The sequence below is a fragment of the Trichomycterus rosablanca genome, chromosome 5, assembly GCF_030014385.1.
Source record: "Trichomycterus rosablanca isolate fTriRos1 chromosome 5, fTriRos1.hap1, whole genome shotgun sequence".
NCBI lineage: Eukaryota > Metazoa > Chordata > Actinopteri > Siluriformes > Trichomycteridae > Trichomycterus > Trichomycterus rosablanca.
Genome location: NC_085992.1, coordinates 27,566,358 through 27,586,549, shown reverse-complemented (window position 1 = coordinate 27,586,549; position 20,192 = coordinate 27,566,358). Strand labels below are relative to the sequence as shown.

The following is a 20,192-nucleotide window of genomic DNA, read 5'->3' as shown; positions in this document are numbered from 1 at the left end:
CTATGCTCATTTATATTTTCCATCAGGGTGGTATTGATACCAGAGTACATGGCTTTGAAATTCTGGGGCCTAAGCCTACCTTCTGGCCAGTATTCAAGGAGCAACTGTGCTGCCGGACCTACCTTTTCTACACAACTAAGGCTCACACCTGGTGTCAAGAGATCATAAGGGACAGAAACCAACTGCTGCAGCTTTTTAATAAGTGAGTCTGCTTTGCTGCTTGTACTAATGGTTAATAGTAATATTATTTGTGTAACATTTGGCATTTTGAATGTGTTCACAAGGCAAAAGCAAAAAAGATACAATTTAAACTTCACATCAAATTATTAGAGGAAGATGTCCTGTAAATCTGCTAATTATTTGCAAGGTTAACCATCATCTTGCAGTCCTGTTCAATAAATCTTTCTCTAGTGTTTTGTGTACTTCATTAACTCTTAATGGTTCTTGTCAGGTTGAACAGTGCTTTGCGTCATGAGCAGTTGTTTGCCGATCGTTTCCTGCCTGATGCTGAAGCTGCAGAAGCACTTGGCAACACCTGTTGGGAGGCCCTTATCACACCTATTGTAGAGAGCATCACTATTTCTGGTATTAAATCTCTATGTCTGAATACTTCATTTGCTTGTAGCCACAATTTTAAAAGCAGTTGGGACTGTTTTAATTTGCATTGTACCTGCTGTCTTGACTTTTTGGGAATTGTGTTTCTATGTATTTGGTTTACACAGTATATGTTTTTTCTAAACTGTGGGATTGTTTTCAGGGCTCATTTTGTTTTTAACATTTCCTTTGTAGAGAACAATGTACAGAGCCCTCTAGCCTGGCTGCTGAATGAGTATTTGGAAAATTCCCAATCCTTGAAAGGCTTTAAGAGCAAGTCTGCCGTTTTCAACTCCCGTGTACGTCGACTCTCCCACTTGCTTGTTCATGTGGACACCAGCCGATCAGATACAGAAGAACTCAAGCCTCCTGTCAAGTCTAGTGAGTAAACCATCAATTTCACTAGAAATATATTTTTACACTCATCCTATCTTTTACACACCCTGAGCTCTGATATCTCATACTATACACTAAGCTCTTACCCTCTCTCTTAACCATACACTGAGCTCTGTCCCTCTCTCTTTACTATACACTAAGCTCTTACCCTCTCTCTTAACCATACACTGAGCTCTGTCCCTCTCTTTACTATACACTGAGCTCTATCCCTCATCCTTTACTATACACTAAGCTCTTACCCTCTCTCTTTACCATACACTGAGCTCTATCCCTCTCTCTTTACTATACACTGAGCTCTATCCCTCTCTCTTTACCATACACTGAGCTCTGTCCCTCTCCTTTTACTATACACTAAGCTCTTACCCTCTCTCTTTACCATACACTGAGCTCTATCCCTCTCCTTTTACTATACACTGAGCTCTATCCCTCTCTCTTTACTATACACTGAGCTCTGTCCCTCTCCTTTTACTATACACTAAGCTCTTACCCTCTCTCTTTACCATACACTGAGCTCTATCCCTCTCTCTTTACTATACACTGAGCTCTATCCCTCTCTCTTTACCATACACTGAGCTCTGTCCCTCTCCTTTTACTATACACTAAGCTCTTACCCTCTCTCTTTACCATACACTGAGCTCTGTCCCTCTCCTTTTACTATACACTAAGCTCTTACCCTCTCTCTTTACCATACACTGAGCTCTATCCCTCTCCTTTTACTATACACTGAGCTCTATCCCTCTCTCTTTACTATACACTGAGCTCTGTCCCTCTCCTTTTACTATACACTGAGCTCTGTCCCTCTCCTTTTACTATACACTAAGCTCTTACCCTCTCTCTTTACCATACACTGAGCTCTATCCCTCTCCTTTTACTATACACTGAGCTCTATCCCTCTCTCTTTACTATACACTGAGCTCTGTCCCTCTCCTTTTACTATACACTGAGCTCTGTCCCTCTCTCTTTACTATACACTGAGCTCTGTCCCTCTCTCTTTACTATACACTGAGCTCTATCCCTCTCTCTTTACTATACACTGAGCTCTGTCCCTCTCCTTTTACTATACACTGAGCTCTGTCCCTCTCCTTTTACTATACACTAAGCTCTTACCCTCTCTCTTTACCATACACTGAGCTCTATCCCTCTCCTTTTACTATACACTGAGCTCTATCCCTCTCCTTTTACTATACACTGAGCTCTGTCCCTCTCTCTTTACTATACACTGAGCTCTGTCCCTCTCTCTTTACTATACACTGAGCTCTGTCCCTCTCCTTTTACTATACACTGAGCTCTATCCCTCTCTCTTTACTATACACTGAGCTCTGTCCCTCGTCCTTTACTATACACTGAGCTCTGTCCCTCTCTCTTTACTATACACTGAGCTCTGTCCCTCTCCTTTTACTATACACTGAGCTCTATCCCTCTCTCTTTACTATACACTGAGCGCTGTCCCTCTCCTTTTACTATACACTGAGCTCTATCCCTCTCTCTTTACTATACACTGAGCTCTATCCCTCTCTCTTTACCATACACTGAGCTCTGTCCCTCTCCTTTTACTATACACTGAGCTCTATCCCTCTCTCTTTACTATACACTGAGCTCTATCCCTCTCTCTTTACTATACACTGAGCTCTATCCCTCTCTCTTTACTATACACTGAGCTCTATCCCTCTCTCTTTACTATACACTTAGCTCTGTCCCTCTCTCTTTACTATACACTTAGCTCTATCCCTCTCTCTTTACTATACACTGAGCTCTATCCCTCTCTCTTTACTATACACTGAGCTCTATCCCTCTCTCTTTACTATACACTTAGCTCTGTCCCTCTCTCTTTACTATACACTTAGCTCTGTCCCTCTCCCTTTACTATACACTTAGCTCTGTCCCTCTCCCTTTACTATACACTGAGCTCTATCCCTCTCTCTTTACTATACACTGAGCTCTATCCCTCTCTCTTTACTATACACTTAGCTCTATCCCTCTCTCTTTACTATACACTGAGCTCTATCCCTCTCTCTTTACTATACACTGAGCTCTATCCCTCTCTCTTTACTATACACTGAGCTCTATCCCTCTCTCTTTACTATACACTTAGCTCTGTCCCTCTCTCTTTACTATACACTTAGCTCTGTCCCTCTCCCTTTACTATACACTTAGCTCTGTCCCTCTCCCTTTACTATACACTGAGCTCTATCCCTCTCTCTTTACTATACACTGAGCTCTATCCCTCTCTCTTTACTATACACTGAGCTCTGTCCCTCTCTCTTTACTATACACTGAGCTCTATCCCTCTCCTTTTACTATACACTGAGCTCTGTCCCTCTCTCTTTACTATACACTGAGCTCTATCCCTCTCTCTTTACTATACACTTAGCTCTGTCCCTCTCTCTTTACTATACACTTAGCTCTGTCCCTCTCTCTTTACTATACACTTAGCTCTGTCCCTCTCCCTTTACTATACACTGAGCTCTATCCCTCTCTCTTTACTATACACTGAGCTCTATCCCTCTCTCTTTACTATACACTGAGCTCTGTCCCTCTCCTTTTACTATACACTAAGCTCTTACCCTCTCTCTTTACCATACACTGAGCTCTATCCCTCTCTCTTTACTATACACTGAGCTCTATCCCTCTCTCTTTACCATACACTGAGCTCTGTCCCTCTCCTTTTACTATACACTAAGCTCTTACCCTCTCTCTTTACCATACACTGAGCTCTGTCCCTCTCCTTTTACTATACACTAAGCTCTTACCCTCTCTCTTTACCATACACTGAGCCCTATCCCTCTCCTTTTACTATACACTGAGCTCTATCCCTCTCTCTTTACTATACACTGAGCTCTGTCCCTCTCCTTTTACTATACACTGAGCTCTGTCCCTCTCCTTTTACTATACACTAAGCTCTTACCCTCTCTCTTTACCATACACTGAGCTCTATCCCTCTCCTTTTACTATACACTGAGCTCTATCCCTCTCTCTTTACTATACACTGAGCTCTGTCCCTCTCCTTTTACTATACACTGAGCTCTGTCCCTCTCTCTTTACTATACACTGAGCTCTGTCCCTCTCTCTTTACTATACACTGAGCTCTATCCCTCTCTCTTTACTATACACTGAGCTCTGTCCCTCTCCTTTTACTATACACTGAGCTCTGTCCCTCTCCTTTTACTATACACTAAGCTCTTACCCTCTCTCTTTACCATACACTGAGCTCTATCCCTCTCCTTTTACTATACACTGAGCTCTATCCCTCTCCTTTTACTATACACTGAGCTCTGTCCCTCTCTCTTTACTATACACTGAGCTCTGTCCCTCTCTCTTTACTATACACTGAGCTCTATCCCTCTCTCTTTACTATACACTGAGCTCTGTCCCTCTCCTTTTACTATACACTGAGCTCTGTCCCTCTCCTTTTACTATACACTAAGCTCTTACCCTCTCTCTTTACCATACACTGAGCTCTATCCCTCTCCTTTTACTATACACTGAGCTCTATCCCTCTCTCTTTACTATACACTGAGCTCTGTCCCTCTCCTTTTACTATACACTGAGCTCTGTCCCTCTCTCTTTACTATACACTGAGCTCTATCCCTCTCTCTTTACTATACACTGAGCTCTATCCCTCTCTCTTTACTATACACTGAGCTCTATCCCTCTCCTTTTACTATACACTGAGCTCTATCCCTCTCTCTTTACTATACACTGAGCTCTGTCCCTCTCCTTTACTATACACTGAGCTCTATCCCTCTCTCTTTACTATACACTGAGCTCTGTCCCTCTCCTTTTACTATACACTGAGTTCTATCCCTCTCTCTTTACTATACACTGAGCTCTGTCCCTCGTCCTTTACTATACACTGAGCTCTGTCCCTCTCTCTTTACTATACACTGAGCTCTGTCCCTCGTCCTTTACTATACACTGAGCTCTGTCCCTCTCTCTTTACTATACACTGAGCTCTGTCCCTCTCCTTTTACTATACACTGAGCTCTATCCCTCTCTCTTTACTATACACTGAGCTCTGTCCCTCTCCTTTTACTATACACTGAGCTCTATCCCTCTCTCTTTACTATACACTGAGCTCTATCCCTCTCTCTTTACCATACACTGAGCTCTGTCCCTCTCTCTTTACTATACACTGAGCTCTATCCCTCTCTCTTTACTATACACTGAGCTCTGTCCCTCTCCTTTTACTATACACTGAGCTCTATCCCTCTCTCTTTACTATACACTGAGCTCTATCCCTCTCTCTTTACTATACACTGAGCTCTATCCCTCTCTCTTTACCATACACTGAGCTCTGTCCCTCTCCTTTTACTATACACTGAGCTCTATCCCTCTCTCTTTACTATACACTGAGCTCTATCCCTCTCTCTTTACTATACACTGAGCTCTATCCCTCTCTCTTTACTATACACTGAGCTCTATCCCTCTCTCTTTACTATACACTTAGCTCTGTCCCTCTCTCTTTACTATACACTTAGCTCTGTCCCTCTCCCTTTACTATACACTTAGCTCTGTCCCTCTCCCTTTACTATACACTGAGCTCTATCCCTCTCTCTTTACTATACACTGAGCTCTATCCCTCTCTCTTTACTATACACTGAGCTCTATCCCTCTCTCTTTACTATACACTGAGCTCTGTCCCTCTCTCTTTACTATACACTGAGCTCTATCCCTCTCCTTTTACTATACACTGAGCTCTGTCCCTCTCTCTTTACTATACACTGAGCTCTATCCCTCTCTCTTTACTATACACTTAGCTCTGTCCCTCTCTCTTTACTATACACTTAGCTCTGTCCCTCTCCCTTTACTATACACTGAGCTCTATCCCTCTCTCTTTACTATACACTGAGCTCTATCCCTCTCTCTTTACTATACACTGAGCTCTATCCCTCTCTCTTTACTATACACTGAGCTCTGTCCCTCTCCTTTTACTATACACTGAGCTCTGTCCCTCTCTCTTTACTATACACTGAGCTCTATCCCTCTCTCTTTACTATACACTGAGCTCTATCCCTCTCTCTTTACTATACACTGAGCTCTGTCCCTCTCTCTTTACTATACACTGAGCTCTGTCCCTCTCCCTTTACTATACACTGAGCTCTATCCCTCTCTCTTTACTATACACTGAGCTCTGTCCCTCTCCTTTTACTATACACTGAGCTCTGTCCCTCTCTCTTTACTATACACTGAGCTCTATCCCTCTCTCTTTACTATACACTGAGCTCTGTCCCTCTCCCTTTACTATACACTGAGCTCTATCCCTCTCTCTTTACTATACACTGAGCTCTGTCCCTCTCCTTTTACTATACACTGAGCTCTGTCCCTCTCCTTTTACTATACACTGAGCTCTGTCCCTCTCCCTTTACTATACACTGAGCTCTTTCCTTCTCCGTTTACACTGAACCTAGGCCTGGCGGATAAAGATTATTATTTAATTCAAAGATCTTTTTGATCCAGTTAGTTCTTTGCTGGACAGTTTTTTACCAGTGTCATTTAGACCCTCAGATCAGATACAGAAGTAAAAAGAAAAAAAAGCTATGTATTTAAATCCACTAGATGACACTTAAGAGTAGACATATTTCAAAACATTTAAGGCTTCTGTATTTCAAACTATTTCTTTGTTTTCAGAAGGTATCAACAGAAGCAAAGATGTAAAAAGTAAGTAACAGCCTGGTCGATGGTCAGCAACATTTTTCTTTTGTGTTTGTTGCACAGTTTTGCGCCTGATTGGACCTTTAGCATTACAACCATCCATCCATCGAACCATTTGTTACATACTAACAAAGCATTAAAAAGTTGTCGTCATAGCCTTGTTTTGCTTATTTTTTATTGCACAGCTTTTCCAGTGTTGAACATTGTTTTATAAAGCTTTATTCGTCTTCATATCGGTCATTTTAAGCTGACTTTACGTCCACATCACTTGCTAATAACAGTACGTATGTTTTTTCGCTTTTCAGATGGTAAAGAGGGAAAGAACAAGGAGACGTCTGCAGTGACTTCTTCTTCCTCCTCATCTAGTGCCAAGCCCAAAGTAAAGAACACCAGCAGCATAGCTGGCATTGCACTGTGCTGGCAGGGGATTGTCCAACAACAAGTAAATACATTTTAATTACACACTTTTTATTACATATTTATTTACACTGGGATTAGGCTGTTTGTAGTCACTAAATGCATTTCTTCAAGCTGGATTTTCACTGCTGTGTGGAAGACACACAGATCTATTTTAGCACTAAATCTGTTAAAAAACAACCCTCACTTATCTAGAAAACTGCTTAACAAAAATTAATGCCTGGATAAAGCACACATTTTTCATGTTAAATTGTGATAAATCATAACTCGTTCTTCTTGGCATCAAATCAACCCATGTCAAAATTCTTTCTCTGTCTTTCCATTAACAATTTAACTGTTGGCGCCCAGGTGGGATATTCCGCTAGCACACCAGCACAGAGTTTCTGAACTCCTCGGTTTGACATTCGGTGTTGCCACCGGTCAGCGGGGTGCCATCTGGCAGGCATAATTGGCAGTGCCTGCAGCAGATACTAATTGGCCACCGTATCTGCACCGTATCCATATGTGTGGGTGGGTGGGTCTTCATACACTGTGTAAGGACCCTGAAGGAAGAGACGCCTGTGCAGAATGCATGGGCGAGAAGAGGAGGGCTGTACACTTGTCGGAAGAGGTGTGTACAGCGGCATGCTCTCCTTGGATGCAATCTGGTATCTCTCAGCAGCGGAAGACAAAAATTGAGTGTGCCAAATCGGGAGGAAAATAGGGAAAAAATGCATTAAAAAAACAATGTAACTGTCTTTTTCCTCTCTGGTACAAAACACTTTCATTCAGTGCACACATCAACTCTGTACCCTTTTTCCACCTCCATGACATTGCAAAAATTAGATCATCTCTCTTTCAGTCGGGCTTGGAAACAATTATCTACACGTCCATTTCTAGCTGCCCTACTCGCTGATACCAACTCCTCTACCTTACATAAATTGCAAATGGTACTGAACTCTGCTGCTGGCCTTCTCACCCGCACCCACTCACGTTATCACATTACGGCTGTCTTGCAACATCTCCACTGGCTTCCTGCAAATTATCACAAACAATTTAAAATTCTTCTCCTCACTTACAAAGCTCTTCATAACCTTGTTTCATTTTACCTGTCTGATTCTACTTTCTCCCTACAAACCTACTCTCAGGTCTTCCTCTGCTGGGTTACTCACTATCCCACCATTCAACGTACATGGGTATGGTGAACATGCCTTGTTAAACTTTGATTTACGTGTTTTGCAGGTCAAGAAGTTTCTTGATGCAACATACACTCTGCCGGACTTTGTGGAGCGCTATAAAAACATGTACCTGCGTCTAAAGAATGCCATGGAGGAGCTTTTTGGCCAGCAGACTGCCTTTGTGCTGGCACTACGTCAGGGATTTTCAGCTGCATTGCTGCAGCTCTCCATCCTTACAGCCATGCATGTGAGTCCAGCTTTTCTGCAGAAGTTTCTTTCAGACATTCAGTTACAAATGCTTACTTTGAGTATGTGTTTGTTATCCTAATACACCTGTATTACACCCCTAATAACTGGTATTAATTTGTCTGTACTGTCTAGGTGAGTGAAAGATTTGCTCGGTACATAGACCGCATGATCCAGGAGAGTGGAGTGGACTCTAGAAATGTGGAGACCCTAAACAAGCTGCAGCAGTTCCTAGAACCCATGCTTTTTCTTTCTGGACTGGAGTTGGCCAACACTTTCGAGCACTTCTACAGGTTTCATTGTTACTTTGTACCTAATTTAGAAACACTCTTCCACTGAGGTCTCCCCCAAACATGACATCCACTGATTGTGAGGGCACTTTCTAGACACCAGCCAACCACATCTCAACAAGTTGTAGTTTATTAAATCTCATTGGGCAGATAATCTCAGAAAGCAATTCCCAGCAACAAGTAGTTTCAGTTTAGAACTCATTTGATCACAGCACACGTTTCCACTCTGTCAATTCATCTGAGATGCAAACTTTTTCATACAGAGTTTGTAACAAGTAGTTTTCGATCATTCCCTATGTAGGTTCTATCTGGGGGATCGTCTGCTGAGCCAGGGCAAAGTGTGGCTGGAAAGTGCAGTGATTGAGCAGATTGGTACTTGTTTCCCAGAACGTTTTCCTCAGCAGATGCTAAGTAACCTAAGTGAGTCTGATGAGCTGCAGCAAGAATTTCACCTTTATCGGCTGCAGCAACTGGACAAACAACTGCAGGATATTAGTGAAGAGGTGAGAATAATAGAGTCAAACTATACAGATTTTCTGTTGTCATATTAGCAAAGGAGAGGAAGAGAAATTCCATTGCATTTAGTTGCAGAAATTTGTTTAGGCTATCTTAATTTTATTATATATATATATATATATATATATATATATATATATATATATATATATATATATATATATATGTATGTCTTATGTTTCTTTGTATTTGTTTTCTATTCTATTTAGATGATGGAAGAGCAGCAGCCTGAGTCAGAGGAACAGAGTGAGGTAAAGGTGCTGGTTTTATCACCTCGTTGTTGGGCCATCTCTGCTCCCTGCAACCTTGAGAACCCCAGGAGATATTTCCCCCAGCATCTCTGCAATTACCTAAGTGACTTTACCAACTTCTATTCCAACAGTAAGTTATGAACCTTATACATTTGTGTTCCAAGCCTCACCAGGCTTGCTAGTAAGATCTCCTGGACCCAAAGAATACTAAACCTGACAGTGATAAAAAGCTTATAAACATCTTAATAATAATAATAATAATACATTTTATTTATATAGCGCTTTTCAAGATACTCAAAGACGCTTTACATAAGACAAATAAAAATCAAAAAATCTTAAAATCAAATAGTTCTGACATGCCCAACATTGGGGAAGGGGGGAGGCTTAAAGTTTGCATTAAGAAAGAAACATTGCAGACAAACATAGTGTTATTTTTAGATTTGAGTGGCAGTTACATAATTCTGTACAGGGAAAAATTCTTCATGAACTGTCATGAGATATATTAATATAGATTACATTTAAAGCTAAAAGTATAGTCACAAATTAATTTTCTTACTTTAAAAATGAGAGCTCTGCTATCCCTTATACAACACGAAGGAAAATTATCAGCTTCAAAAACATTGTGTTACCGCAGGGCAAAAATACACTATAATGCCAAAAATATGTAGACACCACTCCTACTCAGTGAATTGAGTGTTACAGCCACACCTATAAAATCAGCTGTATTAAATAAAAGTCCTTCTTGTTCAATATCTTTCTTATGTCTTCTATCGAATGTGCACAAGCTTCCTTAGACTTTCTCATAAATATTGTTAAAATTCTTCCCAGTTAAGTACAGTCAGTTACAGGTGTAACAAAAGGAAGTGAACTCTATATTAATGTCTATAGTTTGTCTAAAATTGGATGTCTAACAAGGTTGTCTGGTCTCTTTCTTTTAGTATAAATCAATGTCTGTATATTTCTGTAGTTACAATTGATGCAGTTAGAGCCAGTTTATAATAATGTTTATCATTTAGGGCATTGTTTATTTACTTTCAGCTCTACATGTGTGTTTGTAGGTCAATACATGTTCAGATTAAGCAACAGTAAGCCTCGACGGCTGCAGTGGACTTGGCTTGGTCATGCAGAAATGCATTATGGCTCCTGCGTGCTCTTTGTTTCCACACTGCAGATGTACATCCTGCTTCAGTTTAATGAAAAAGAGGTACAGCTTGCACACACTATCAAAATTTAAAGAGCGATTTGTTTAATAGTTGTAAGACCTCAGGATTCATTCATTCAGGATTTTAGGGGGACCCCACTTTTATAGATAAATGCTGAATTCAGAAAGTGTTTAGACCCCTTGATTCTTTGCACACATTGTGTTGTGGGTTTGATTTAGAATATCAAATCCACAACAATGTCAGTTTTTCTCATAAATGTATACATAATCACCCAGGATGTCAAAATAAAAATGTTTTAGAAAATTAATTAAGAATCAGAATTTGGACCAATCTTTACAAGCTTTACACACCTCGATTTGGGCAGTTTTTCCCATTCTTTATGGAAGATCCTCTCAAGCTTTGTCAGATTGGATGGCAAGCTTTTGTGAACCGCTGTCTTCAGGTTTCACCATAAATACTAGATTGGATTTAGGTCTACTTTGGCTTGGTTGGTCTACTGTGGACATTCAAATACTTGCCCTGAGGCTACTCTAGTGTTGTTTTGGCAGTACCGCTGTGGGTTGTGGCTCTAGTCTCAGTTTGTGTGGCTCTTGAGCTCTTGAGGAGGTTTTCTTGAAGGCACGGCTGATCTTTCATTTGGTTGCGTTTAGCTGTCCCTCAATTCATACTAGTCTATTCAAGCACTTCCATAACTTTTTCATGTTGCTAGAGTCCTTTATATGCTCATAGGACTTTTGGAGCTTTTGCAGAGTGACCCTTGAGTTCTTTCTTCTTACTCTGCCCAATTCTAGTTGAGTTCTAGACACATCTCAAGGATAATTAAGCCAAATGGGATCTACTTGACCACAGTTTGCATTGCCACAGAAAAGGGCCTGAATGCTTTAACAAACTGTAGAATTTTATATATTTTTAGTTTTAAATTTGTGAAAAACTTTTGAGAACACCATTATGTGTGATCAAGTGTAAAGTGTTGGATAAGAAAAAGAAATTATATGCTTCTAAATTTGTACCAACAGTTTAGGGAAGACCCTTTCCTGTTCCAGCATGACTGTGACCCTGTACACAGAGCAAGCCCTCAGCCCACTGAACAGCTTTGAAATGAACTGAAACATCAATTGAGGCTTTTTTGACCAACATCAGTACCCAACCACACAAATGCTCCTTTGATTGAATAGCCACAAATTGGCCGTATATTATTTCTAATTAAAATCAAAAGTCAAAGGGTGTAAAAACTTTTTAATCCATCGTACAATGTATATTATTAGGCTGTTAATTTTTCTACATGCTTTCTGTATCTCCTTGCATTACCCTTGCTTCTTCCTCTCTCAGAATGTAAGTGTGGAAGATCTGCAGCAGGCAACTGGCCTGTCTTCAACTGTACTGACCGATGCTCTAACACCTATGACTTCAGAGAGGGGCGTTCTTACTCATGTAGGTTTTAATCAGGATTCTGTACAGAGTGAGCACCTAACTGGTAAGTTTCCAGTGTTTCATTGGTATCCTAAATATAGATAATTTGTGGCATGGATTATAATAGCATTACATGAATCCTATTTCTTAGACATGCACTCTTAACAGGGGCCTTTACTGGGTAGGGATTAGGTGTGAACACAATCCAGACATGCTGGATCCTGGGTAGACTGCAACGGCAATTAACTTAACCTAGAAACCTAGTACATTTTTAAATACCAGGAAGACTTGTCTGCAATAAAAAGTAGTTACATTACAAGAGTAAGGTTAGGACTATGCTTGCTGCATGCAGCTTTGAGTTGAGCAGCACTTTTATACATTCCTTCTGTGTATATTTAATATTATGTTTGTATAAATGTATAGTTATATATGAAGTTAGAATGATAGACATGCAAAGTGAATGAACAAAAGAGAATCAAATCGATATTTGGTATGACCACCAAAACAGCATCAATTTTTTCACTTGCACACAGTTTTTGAAGGGAATAAGAAGGGAGGTTGTTCCTAACATCTTGGAGAACTAACCACAGATCTCCTATGGTTGTAGGTTTGCTCAAATCCTTCTGTTTCGTCATGTTATTCTAGACAGACTCGGTGGTGTTGAGATCAGGGCTCTGTTTATTTACACTAAGGATAGTTCTTAATAATATTGGTTGTATGTTTGGGGTTGTTGTCCTGCTGCAGGTTCCTGTGTTTAAATGAAAATTTCCTGAATGTTCGTTTTATATCTAAGCATCTTATAATCTGTATAAAAAGCTTTCCTTAATGTAAATTCATATTTATTTATGAACTGTTAAAATAGTTTTAACTAACATTTTTCTGTGACTCTATAGGGGTTCTAAAGTTAAAGCAAGAATCACTGGCACAGAACAGTTACTACTGCTTGCTACCCAAGCAGACCTACCTGAATGTGGATGAGGATGCAGCCATTATCCTGGAGAGAAAACGAAACTACCTGTATTGCCTCATCGTTCAGATCATGAAGAACGAGAAAGAGATGCATATCGACAACCTAGTGTTCAAGGTCAAGTCAGATTTTTTACATGTGTGTTTGTAATGGATTTTGGACAGCAGCAGATTATTGTTGCTAGGTGCACCTGAATATACTTCCTAATTATGCCTACATGTGTAGGATTGTAGTGGTAACCGCCTGATTTTTAAAGAAAAGTGCCACATTTCACAGCAGTCATTAAATAACAATAGTAAATCAAATATTAGGATGAATGGAAGCTACAATACACAGCACAGCCTACCTTAATGGTTGAATGTAAACCTAGAATATCCAGTGATGGTGTTAGGCTTCATATTCTCTCACTGACAAAAATACTCGCCGGTGTTTTGACAAAACCTTCTCTGTGTCTTCAGAATTGGTTGGGAGTTTTCCCAAGTACTGTTTTAGCTGCTTTACACTTTACACAACATCTTGGACATTTTGACTGACTGATTGCTAACTGAATTGCCGTAGGATTGCTGGGACCGCCTTGTAGTGCAAATTAACCAGTAAACGTGAGGCACTTAAATGCTACGCTAATGAAAAATGTTAAATTGCTGAACACAAAACTTAAAGTTGTAATTTCACAGCAAATTGCATATTACACCGGAAACAGCTCATTTCACTGATTTTTCATGGCCATGAATTAGTTAGGACCTTAGTTATAGCGTAATGTAAAAAAATTTTTTATATCCAAGCCCCCCAAAAGGTAATAGTTAAAATATGGAATAATAATTTAGACTACTGAACAGGGGCGCTTGGTGGTGCAGCAGTCTACTACATTTGCCCGCCACCTGAGTTCGAGTTTCTACAGTGCTATTGGCTGGTCGTGTGTCTACACGATATGATTAGCTATCTGAAGCCCTGTGATGGATTGCAATAGAGCTTTTGCTTCCAGTGTTTCTCCGGTGGAACCAGACCGGCTAATGAAATAAAATGAAACTAATGTAACTAGGGTAAACCCACAGCTGTGCAGCAGTGTCATGACAAAATTTTTTATTTTTACAGCTTAAGGTATTATGGTTTAAAACATTTTGAGCAACTCTTACAGTCGTATTGTATGAGGCAATACTTAGCCAATATTGGTGCCCAACTTGAGCATTGGAATATTGTACATGCTAATTGGAACATTCGTACATGTTAATTCAACAAGCTTGTGAGACATTGCAGCTGTATACAAATTCTAGACTGGTCTTATTTGGTAATCAGCTCACCGTGTTCAGATGTCTTTTCTAATTCTCTTTGTATTTGCCATACTGCAGGTTTTGGACACATGTCAAAAGCAGGAGGCCGCTCGCACTTCCAGCTCGTTTCCCTTCAGCTGCAGCACCACAGATGTGCTCTCCTGCATAATGCAAATCATTAACAAGGGCTACATCCGCCGCAACGAGGACAATCCCCACATTGTAGAGTTTTTGCTGGAGGACCCCTCTACTCCTCAGAAAAGCCAGGCGCACTTCTTCAGCAGGCTGGGCCTGAGCAAGGGCTCAAACAGCAGCAGCAAGGCCGACACCAGGTGTGACCCTTAACCCTTGTCCATTTGAGCAGGGGTAGGGTGAAGGCAGGCAGTTATGTTACTGTACTGTAAAGTGTGCTGCGTCCATTGGAAGTTTCTCTTTTATCTCAGGGCTGGTTTAGTTTTTAGTGTATAAAATGAGAAATGATTCTTTAATATGGGATTTCACCAGCACAAGCACATCGTCTCATCTCTTTCGGTCACTATCATTCGTATATTAGTTGTGTATTGCAATAGGGTGACAACATTTAATAGAAATATTAGTGGCCTATTTTCTTGAGTCATTTTCTACTGCCTTGGTGCCGGCATCCAAACTCAGTCTCTCTTGCACTTATCTGGGATGTCTGATGTTTGATAGCAGAATGCTGCGGATCGGTCGCAGGATTTATGCCAGTGTTGTTTTGCTAAATGATCCAAAGTTCCTGAATGCCAAAAAATATCTGCAGTTATATGATCTAACTAGCAGCCACATGGCTAATGCAAGTGAAACTTACTTACTGCTAAGTAGGAATACAATATGGAGAATGTGCAGGTCTCTTTAAGGTTATTGATGAGGAAAAAGAACAATTTAATACTGAATAGCAAGGTTAGAGACAGGTCACTTGAGTTGCACTGATAGCTACACTGCAGCTGTTTCAGTCCTATACAGTATGTAAAATAGTTCATAATTTGCAATACTATTTAGTATAAATGGAAATGTGAACCTGCTTACGAATTTCTGGATGTAACTTTTGGAGTTTAAAACTTTAAATACATTTGATTTGACTATCTATGTACAGAATGAGTGTGCGTTTTATGTGCCTTTTTGACAAAAAGTAAGTAAATATAACTAGCACAAATACATATTGTGTGCAGGCATACTGGTGAGCATGTGGACACACTTCCAAATTATGAAGTTTAGGTGTTTCAGCCACACCTGTTGCTAACAGTTGTATAAAGTCAATTATATAGTTTTATTTATATCAACATATTATTGTCTGTTGTTTGAAATGAGATTAAGATGAGGTTTTAATCATGCTCACGTTCAGCTGTCTGCATGTTTTGCGAAAATAAGTTAACACCCTCTCTATGAGGAGAGAAACTTAAATATGACATTTTTCCTGCACATTTTAGTGTACTTAATACGTTTCATTTTAAGCTAAATCCAACTTATTGACAGTAACGTGTCTCAACAACTGTGCAAATAAAAAAAGAGGCTTATTTTAACTTAGGATAAAACGACACCCATGGAATTTAAAAGAGGTGTTGTAACATATGCAGAAGTCTGTATATGCAATGCTGTAAAAGAGTCATTGGTCTGTTTTTGACTGCCTTTGTTCTTGCATATTCGACTTTTTTTTTTTCACAGCACTTGATACTTTTTGTCTTTCAGGTCAGTGTGTCTTGTAATCAGACACACTGCTATTTTTTCTGCTATTGACTGCTCGGTTTATACACAATTTCCTGTTATGTTCAAGTCAGAATGTAAACATAGATTTATATTTTGATATCTTAGTATCTTAGTAGGTATTTAGTTCTATACATTCGCCACAGCTAAGCAACCCATACCATTATACTTTCGCTGCCATGTATGTTGTTTGGGTATGGTGTTTAATGATCAGTCCATACAACATTTTCCGAAAGGTTTGGGGGTCGTCCAGGTGCCTTTTTTGGATTTTGAATGATAAATAATAAAACAAATGCAGAGTCCCTAGGACAGTGTTGTCTGAATAATTATCAATGTTATTACTTTGGCATTGTTTATGACATCCTGGATGAGTTGTTGCTGAGTTTGGGGGAAATTTTCACTAGATTTGGGTATATCCACCTCTCTTCCAAGGTTTCCTTTCTTTGGTAAAGAGTTTCCAGGTGGATATACAGTATTTAAACTTTTTCTTGCTAGCTCTTCTGAAATTGTATTGGATTGTTGCATATAGTTACTGTAGAAGTATTGGCTAAAATGTACTTATTGCTAATGCCAAAAATACACACACAACAGAATTAAACAATTTAGTCATCAAAACAAGTAAAAGATAAAATGGCTAAAATCGAACTTTGTTCTGTTCTAATAGCTAATTTAGCCTAAAGTTTGCATTAGTTTATGTTTTGTGGTTGTAACCAAAAGGGTGGTTAGTTCTTTACTAGAGTAATTTTTGTGTTGCACAACCTTGTTCCTTAAAAATATATATATTTTACAGAATGTGTTTTGTTAAGTTTTGCTTAATTATCTAAAATTATTATGATAAATATGCAATAACAAAGGCAGTTATTTCTTTTACAGGATTATATAGCTGTATGCTATTCTAAGTGTAAAAATAAGTATTCCAAAATGTTCCTTGTGCCTTCATATCCTCAAGTTGTCTGCACAATTCTTGTATCTAGTTAAATATAAATAAATACAAGTAAATCTTTGAAAAAGAATTAAATATAAAACACATATGACTGTTTTGATAATGACTGTAACAGATGGCTTTTGTAGATTGTAGAAACCACTTTCACACTGATCTTTATAAGTGAATAAACATAGGCTCAAATGTGCCTTTTCCACTGATGCACTTGGACTCTCTGTGCTGCATACTGTTTTTGTAGCTGGGTACAATTGACCAATTTATAGTTAAAATGCATATTCTGCATGTTTTGTTGAGTTGGCTGTTTATCTCACTCTTAGCAGTAAGATATGTTATGTGCTAATTCTTGGAAATTTGTTTTGATTTCTACTCATCAAAGAATAACAGTGCTTTATTTTTACATCTGGAGCATTTTTGCTTTCATAGCCCAAATTGCTGTTTGCTTGCTGACCTTAAGGGTTTTTTCTGGTCTCTTGGCTTTCATAAGCAGGGTTGCCAAATCACAACTACAGTATCACGATTTTGAGGGTCTTTGCTATTTCACTTAACTGTTTAAGATAATGTAGTATTACTTAATCATTTAGAACTCCTGCACATTAGTATTGGTAGTTTATCCGGACTAAACCACTTTTTAGTGGTCTACTAGTACCTTGTTTTTATGTGTGGAACTTTTTTTTTTGTGTGGAGCACTGAGCGTTTATTTATATAACATTCAGTAAACTACTCTCTCCATGTGATCAATACAGGTTTAATTCAAAAGCAAATCATAAAAATTAGTCAGTTACTTGGAAACAACTTGTATGCTTACAATTATATGGGCTGTGTCTCAATTTACAAATGCTTACTATATAGTTTGTTCATGGTACCATTGATGCTGTGCTGATGATGCACACTATTTAATCTCCAGTTTAAGACTCAGTATGACTGTTAAGGAGAAACATCTAACCTGTAAAATGTGTTTGGAATTGTATTAGTTCAATTTATTTTGACCATCAACAAAGTAGCAATTATCTGCTAAAATCAAACTAGGATTGTTTCACACTGGCAAAAAATAAGCACATTTCTCAGTGCTGAACCTTAATGAAACAAATAACTTTGTGTCCATGACGACTTTAACTTTGTGTTGCTGATATTTGCTCTTTTTTAAACTACACATAACCAGTTTTCAATAAAAGCCTTCAAGCCAATGTGTTGTGTTCCTTGTGCAGTGCGAATTTAGAATTAAGTAAATGAGTTGTCAAAATGACCAAATTGCCAGTGTCTGCTATGTAGTACAATACCATACAATTTGGAATGTTCTCATCCTTTGAATCAACATCTTGATTAAATACAGAACTAATCCATAAGTTACTGGTCCAGTGAAGAAACATGTATGTTGTATAGGCAACCACAACGAACAAGTGCGACTTTACTCTGGATAAACAAAAACTTGTTCTGCTAGATTTAAATATGGGTGGATTTGAAGTGTTAAACATCTTTGCTGGCTTACTGGTTTCCTAACTGAGCACAAGCTCCAGCACAGAGCCAGTGGTAGTACAGGAAATTACATTTATTATCTGTTGATTGTGTTTAAGGGCCATTAAAATGATGACAAATTCTTGTCAAAAATTTATCTTGTAGTTAGAGGAAAGATAAAAGAACCCAGAGAACCCAGTTCTAAACCTAGAATACTGAGACAACTATATGTATTGTATATTATATATAACTGTATATATTATATACACACCACATAATTGTTTCAATGATTATGTACACACATCAGATTTAATTGCAATTAACTTTATTCAAATTATTTAATTTACACGATGATGTTTAGAAAAAAGGCAGTTTTGCCTTTGTTTCATTATATTTAAAAAGTAAAGCAAAATCTTCATGTTTGTTGGTTTTTTATTTATTTTTTTCATTCTTTAAATAATGGAGAAAATTATGTGATAGAAATTAAGTTGCAAAACATGCAGATAAAACATTTTAATATAGTTTTTAATGTATATTTTTATACAGCCTATTTAAAACCATAGTTGATGCTACTACAGGCCTCCTTTGTTCTAAACATTGTACTAATTATTAATACATTGTACTACCACCTGCATAGTAATTTTTTAATAATACACTTGAACCTGCACTATATTTTATTTTCTAATGCCAAACGCAGATGAGAAACTACTTGAAAACCTGAAAAATACATGACTGGTGAACTTAACAGACACATTCAAACATAATGTGCTGTGTATGTCTGTCTCCCTCCACAGCGTGAAAGGTCTTATAGCCCCACAGCAGCCGGAGGATGGGGTGTTTGAGACTGTTCTCTTCTCGATGGGTCGCACTATGGCCCAGGAGGAGGTGAAGCAGCTGATGCAGCATACCGTCCAGCAGGTAGCCGACACGCTTAGTCTGGATGTGGACTGGGCCAAGCACCTGCTCATGCACTGCAAGTGGAACATAGACATGTTGATCCAGCGCTACACAGACGATCCAGATGCACTGGTCCTGGCTGCTGGCCTCAAGATCCGCAATCCTCAACCTCCTCCCAGTCCCATGAGTCCTTGTCCAGTGTGTTTCATGCCTCAGTCTGGGAATAGCGAGTCCCAGCCTAAGATGCTTAGCTGCATGCACTACTGCTGCAAGGTAAATATTCAGTCTAAGAGTGATTAAGCACATAACAGAGACATGCACATTTAAATAGATAATACATTTGTCTAAATTAAATTGTCTTAACTATTTATTAAGCATATTATGTACTTTTTTATTTTATGATAAACTAATATGTAATGTTGTGAATACTGACACTGAATGAGGTTTCCTTTTTTTTTTCAGTCATGCTGGCAGAAGTACCTAACTGCAAGAATTGAACAGAACCTAGTCATGAACTGCAACTGTCCAATCACTGACTGTCGTGCACAGCCCACTTCCAAGTTCTTCTACGAAGTCATAACTGACAAGGATACCCTTTCAAAGGTCTGAATGACTTTTACAATTCTGCTTTACAATTAATTGATCACATAGACTCTAATTAATATGCATGTGTAATAATGTGCAAACTCAGAAATATCAGCAATAAAGTATGCAGGATGACGCTATGTTCAGAAAATTGTCTTCAAATTGAGACATAACATTAAAGCATGGTTCCTTAAGGGTTAAAAATTCAAGGTGGGGTCAATGCAAATAGGTGCATTAAGGACCTGTACTGTTTTTCTTTCCATTATTAA

At 38.9% G+C, this 20,192-nt stretch overlaps 1 protein-coding gene across 3 annotated transcripts in view; it reads left to right on the top strand.

Annotated features, from left to right (window-relative positions):
* LOC134315027 (cullin-9) overlaps positions 1–20,192 on the top strand; it is a 56,090-nt gene that overhangs the window by 22,115 nt on the left and 13,783 nt on the right. For 2 of the 3 annotated variants that reach the window (XM_062995933.1, XM_062995932.1), the window contains exons 19-33: positions 27–202; positions 452–585; positions 790–975; positions 6,619–6,648; positions 6,948–7,084; positions 8,281–8,463; positions 8,598–8,755; positions 9,054–9,255; positions 9,478–9,649; positions 10,578–10,723; positions 12,012–12,156; positions 12,986–13,176; positions 14,406–14,659; positions 19,236–19,611; positions 19,801–19,941. In XM_062995933.1, the coding sequence (XP_062852003.1) occupies positions 27–202; positions 452–585; positions 790–975; positions 6,619–6,648; positions 6,948–7,084; positions 8,281–8,463; positions 8,598–8,755; positions 9,054–9,255; positions 9,478–9,649; positions 10,578–10,723; positions 12,012–12,156; positions 12,986–13,176; positions 14,406–14,659; positions 19,236–19,611; positions 19,801–19,941 (2,631 nt within the window). The remainder of the gene's footprint in view (positions 1–26; positions 203–451; positions 586–789; positions 976–6,618; positions 6,649–6,947; positions 7,085–8,280; positions 8,464–8,597; positions 8,756–9,053; positions 9,256–9,477; positions 9,650–10,577; positions 10,724–12,011; positions 12,157–12,985; positions 13,177–14,405; positions 14,660–19,235; positions 19,612–19,800; positions 19,942–20,192) is intronic. The other variant, XM_062995934.1, reaches the window with a different exon arrangement.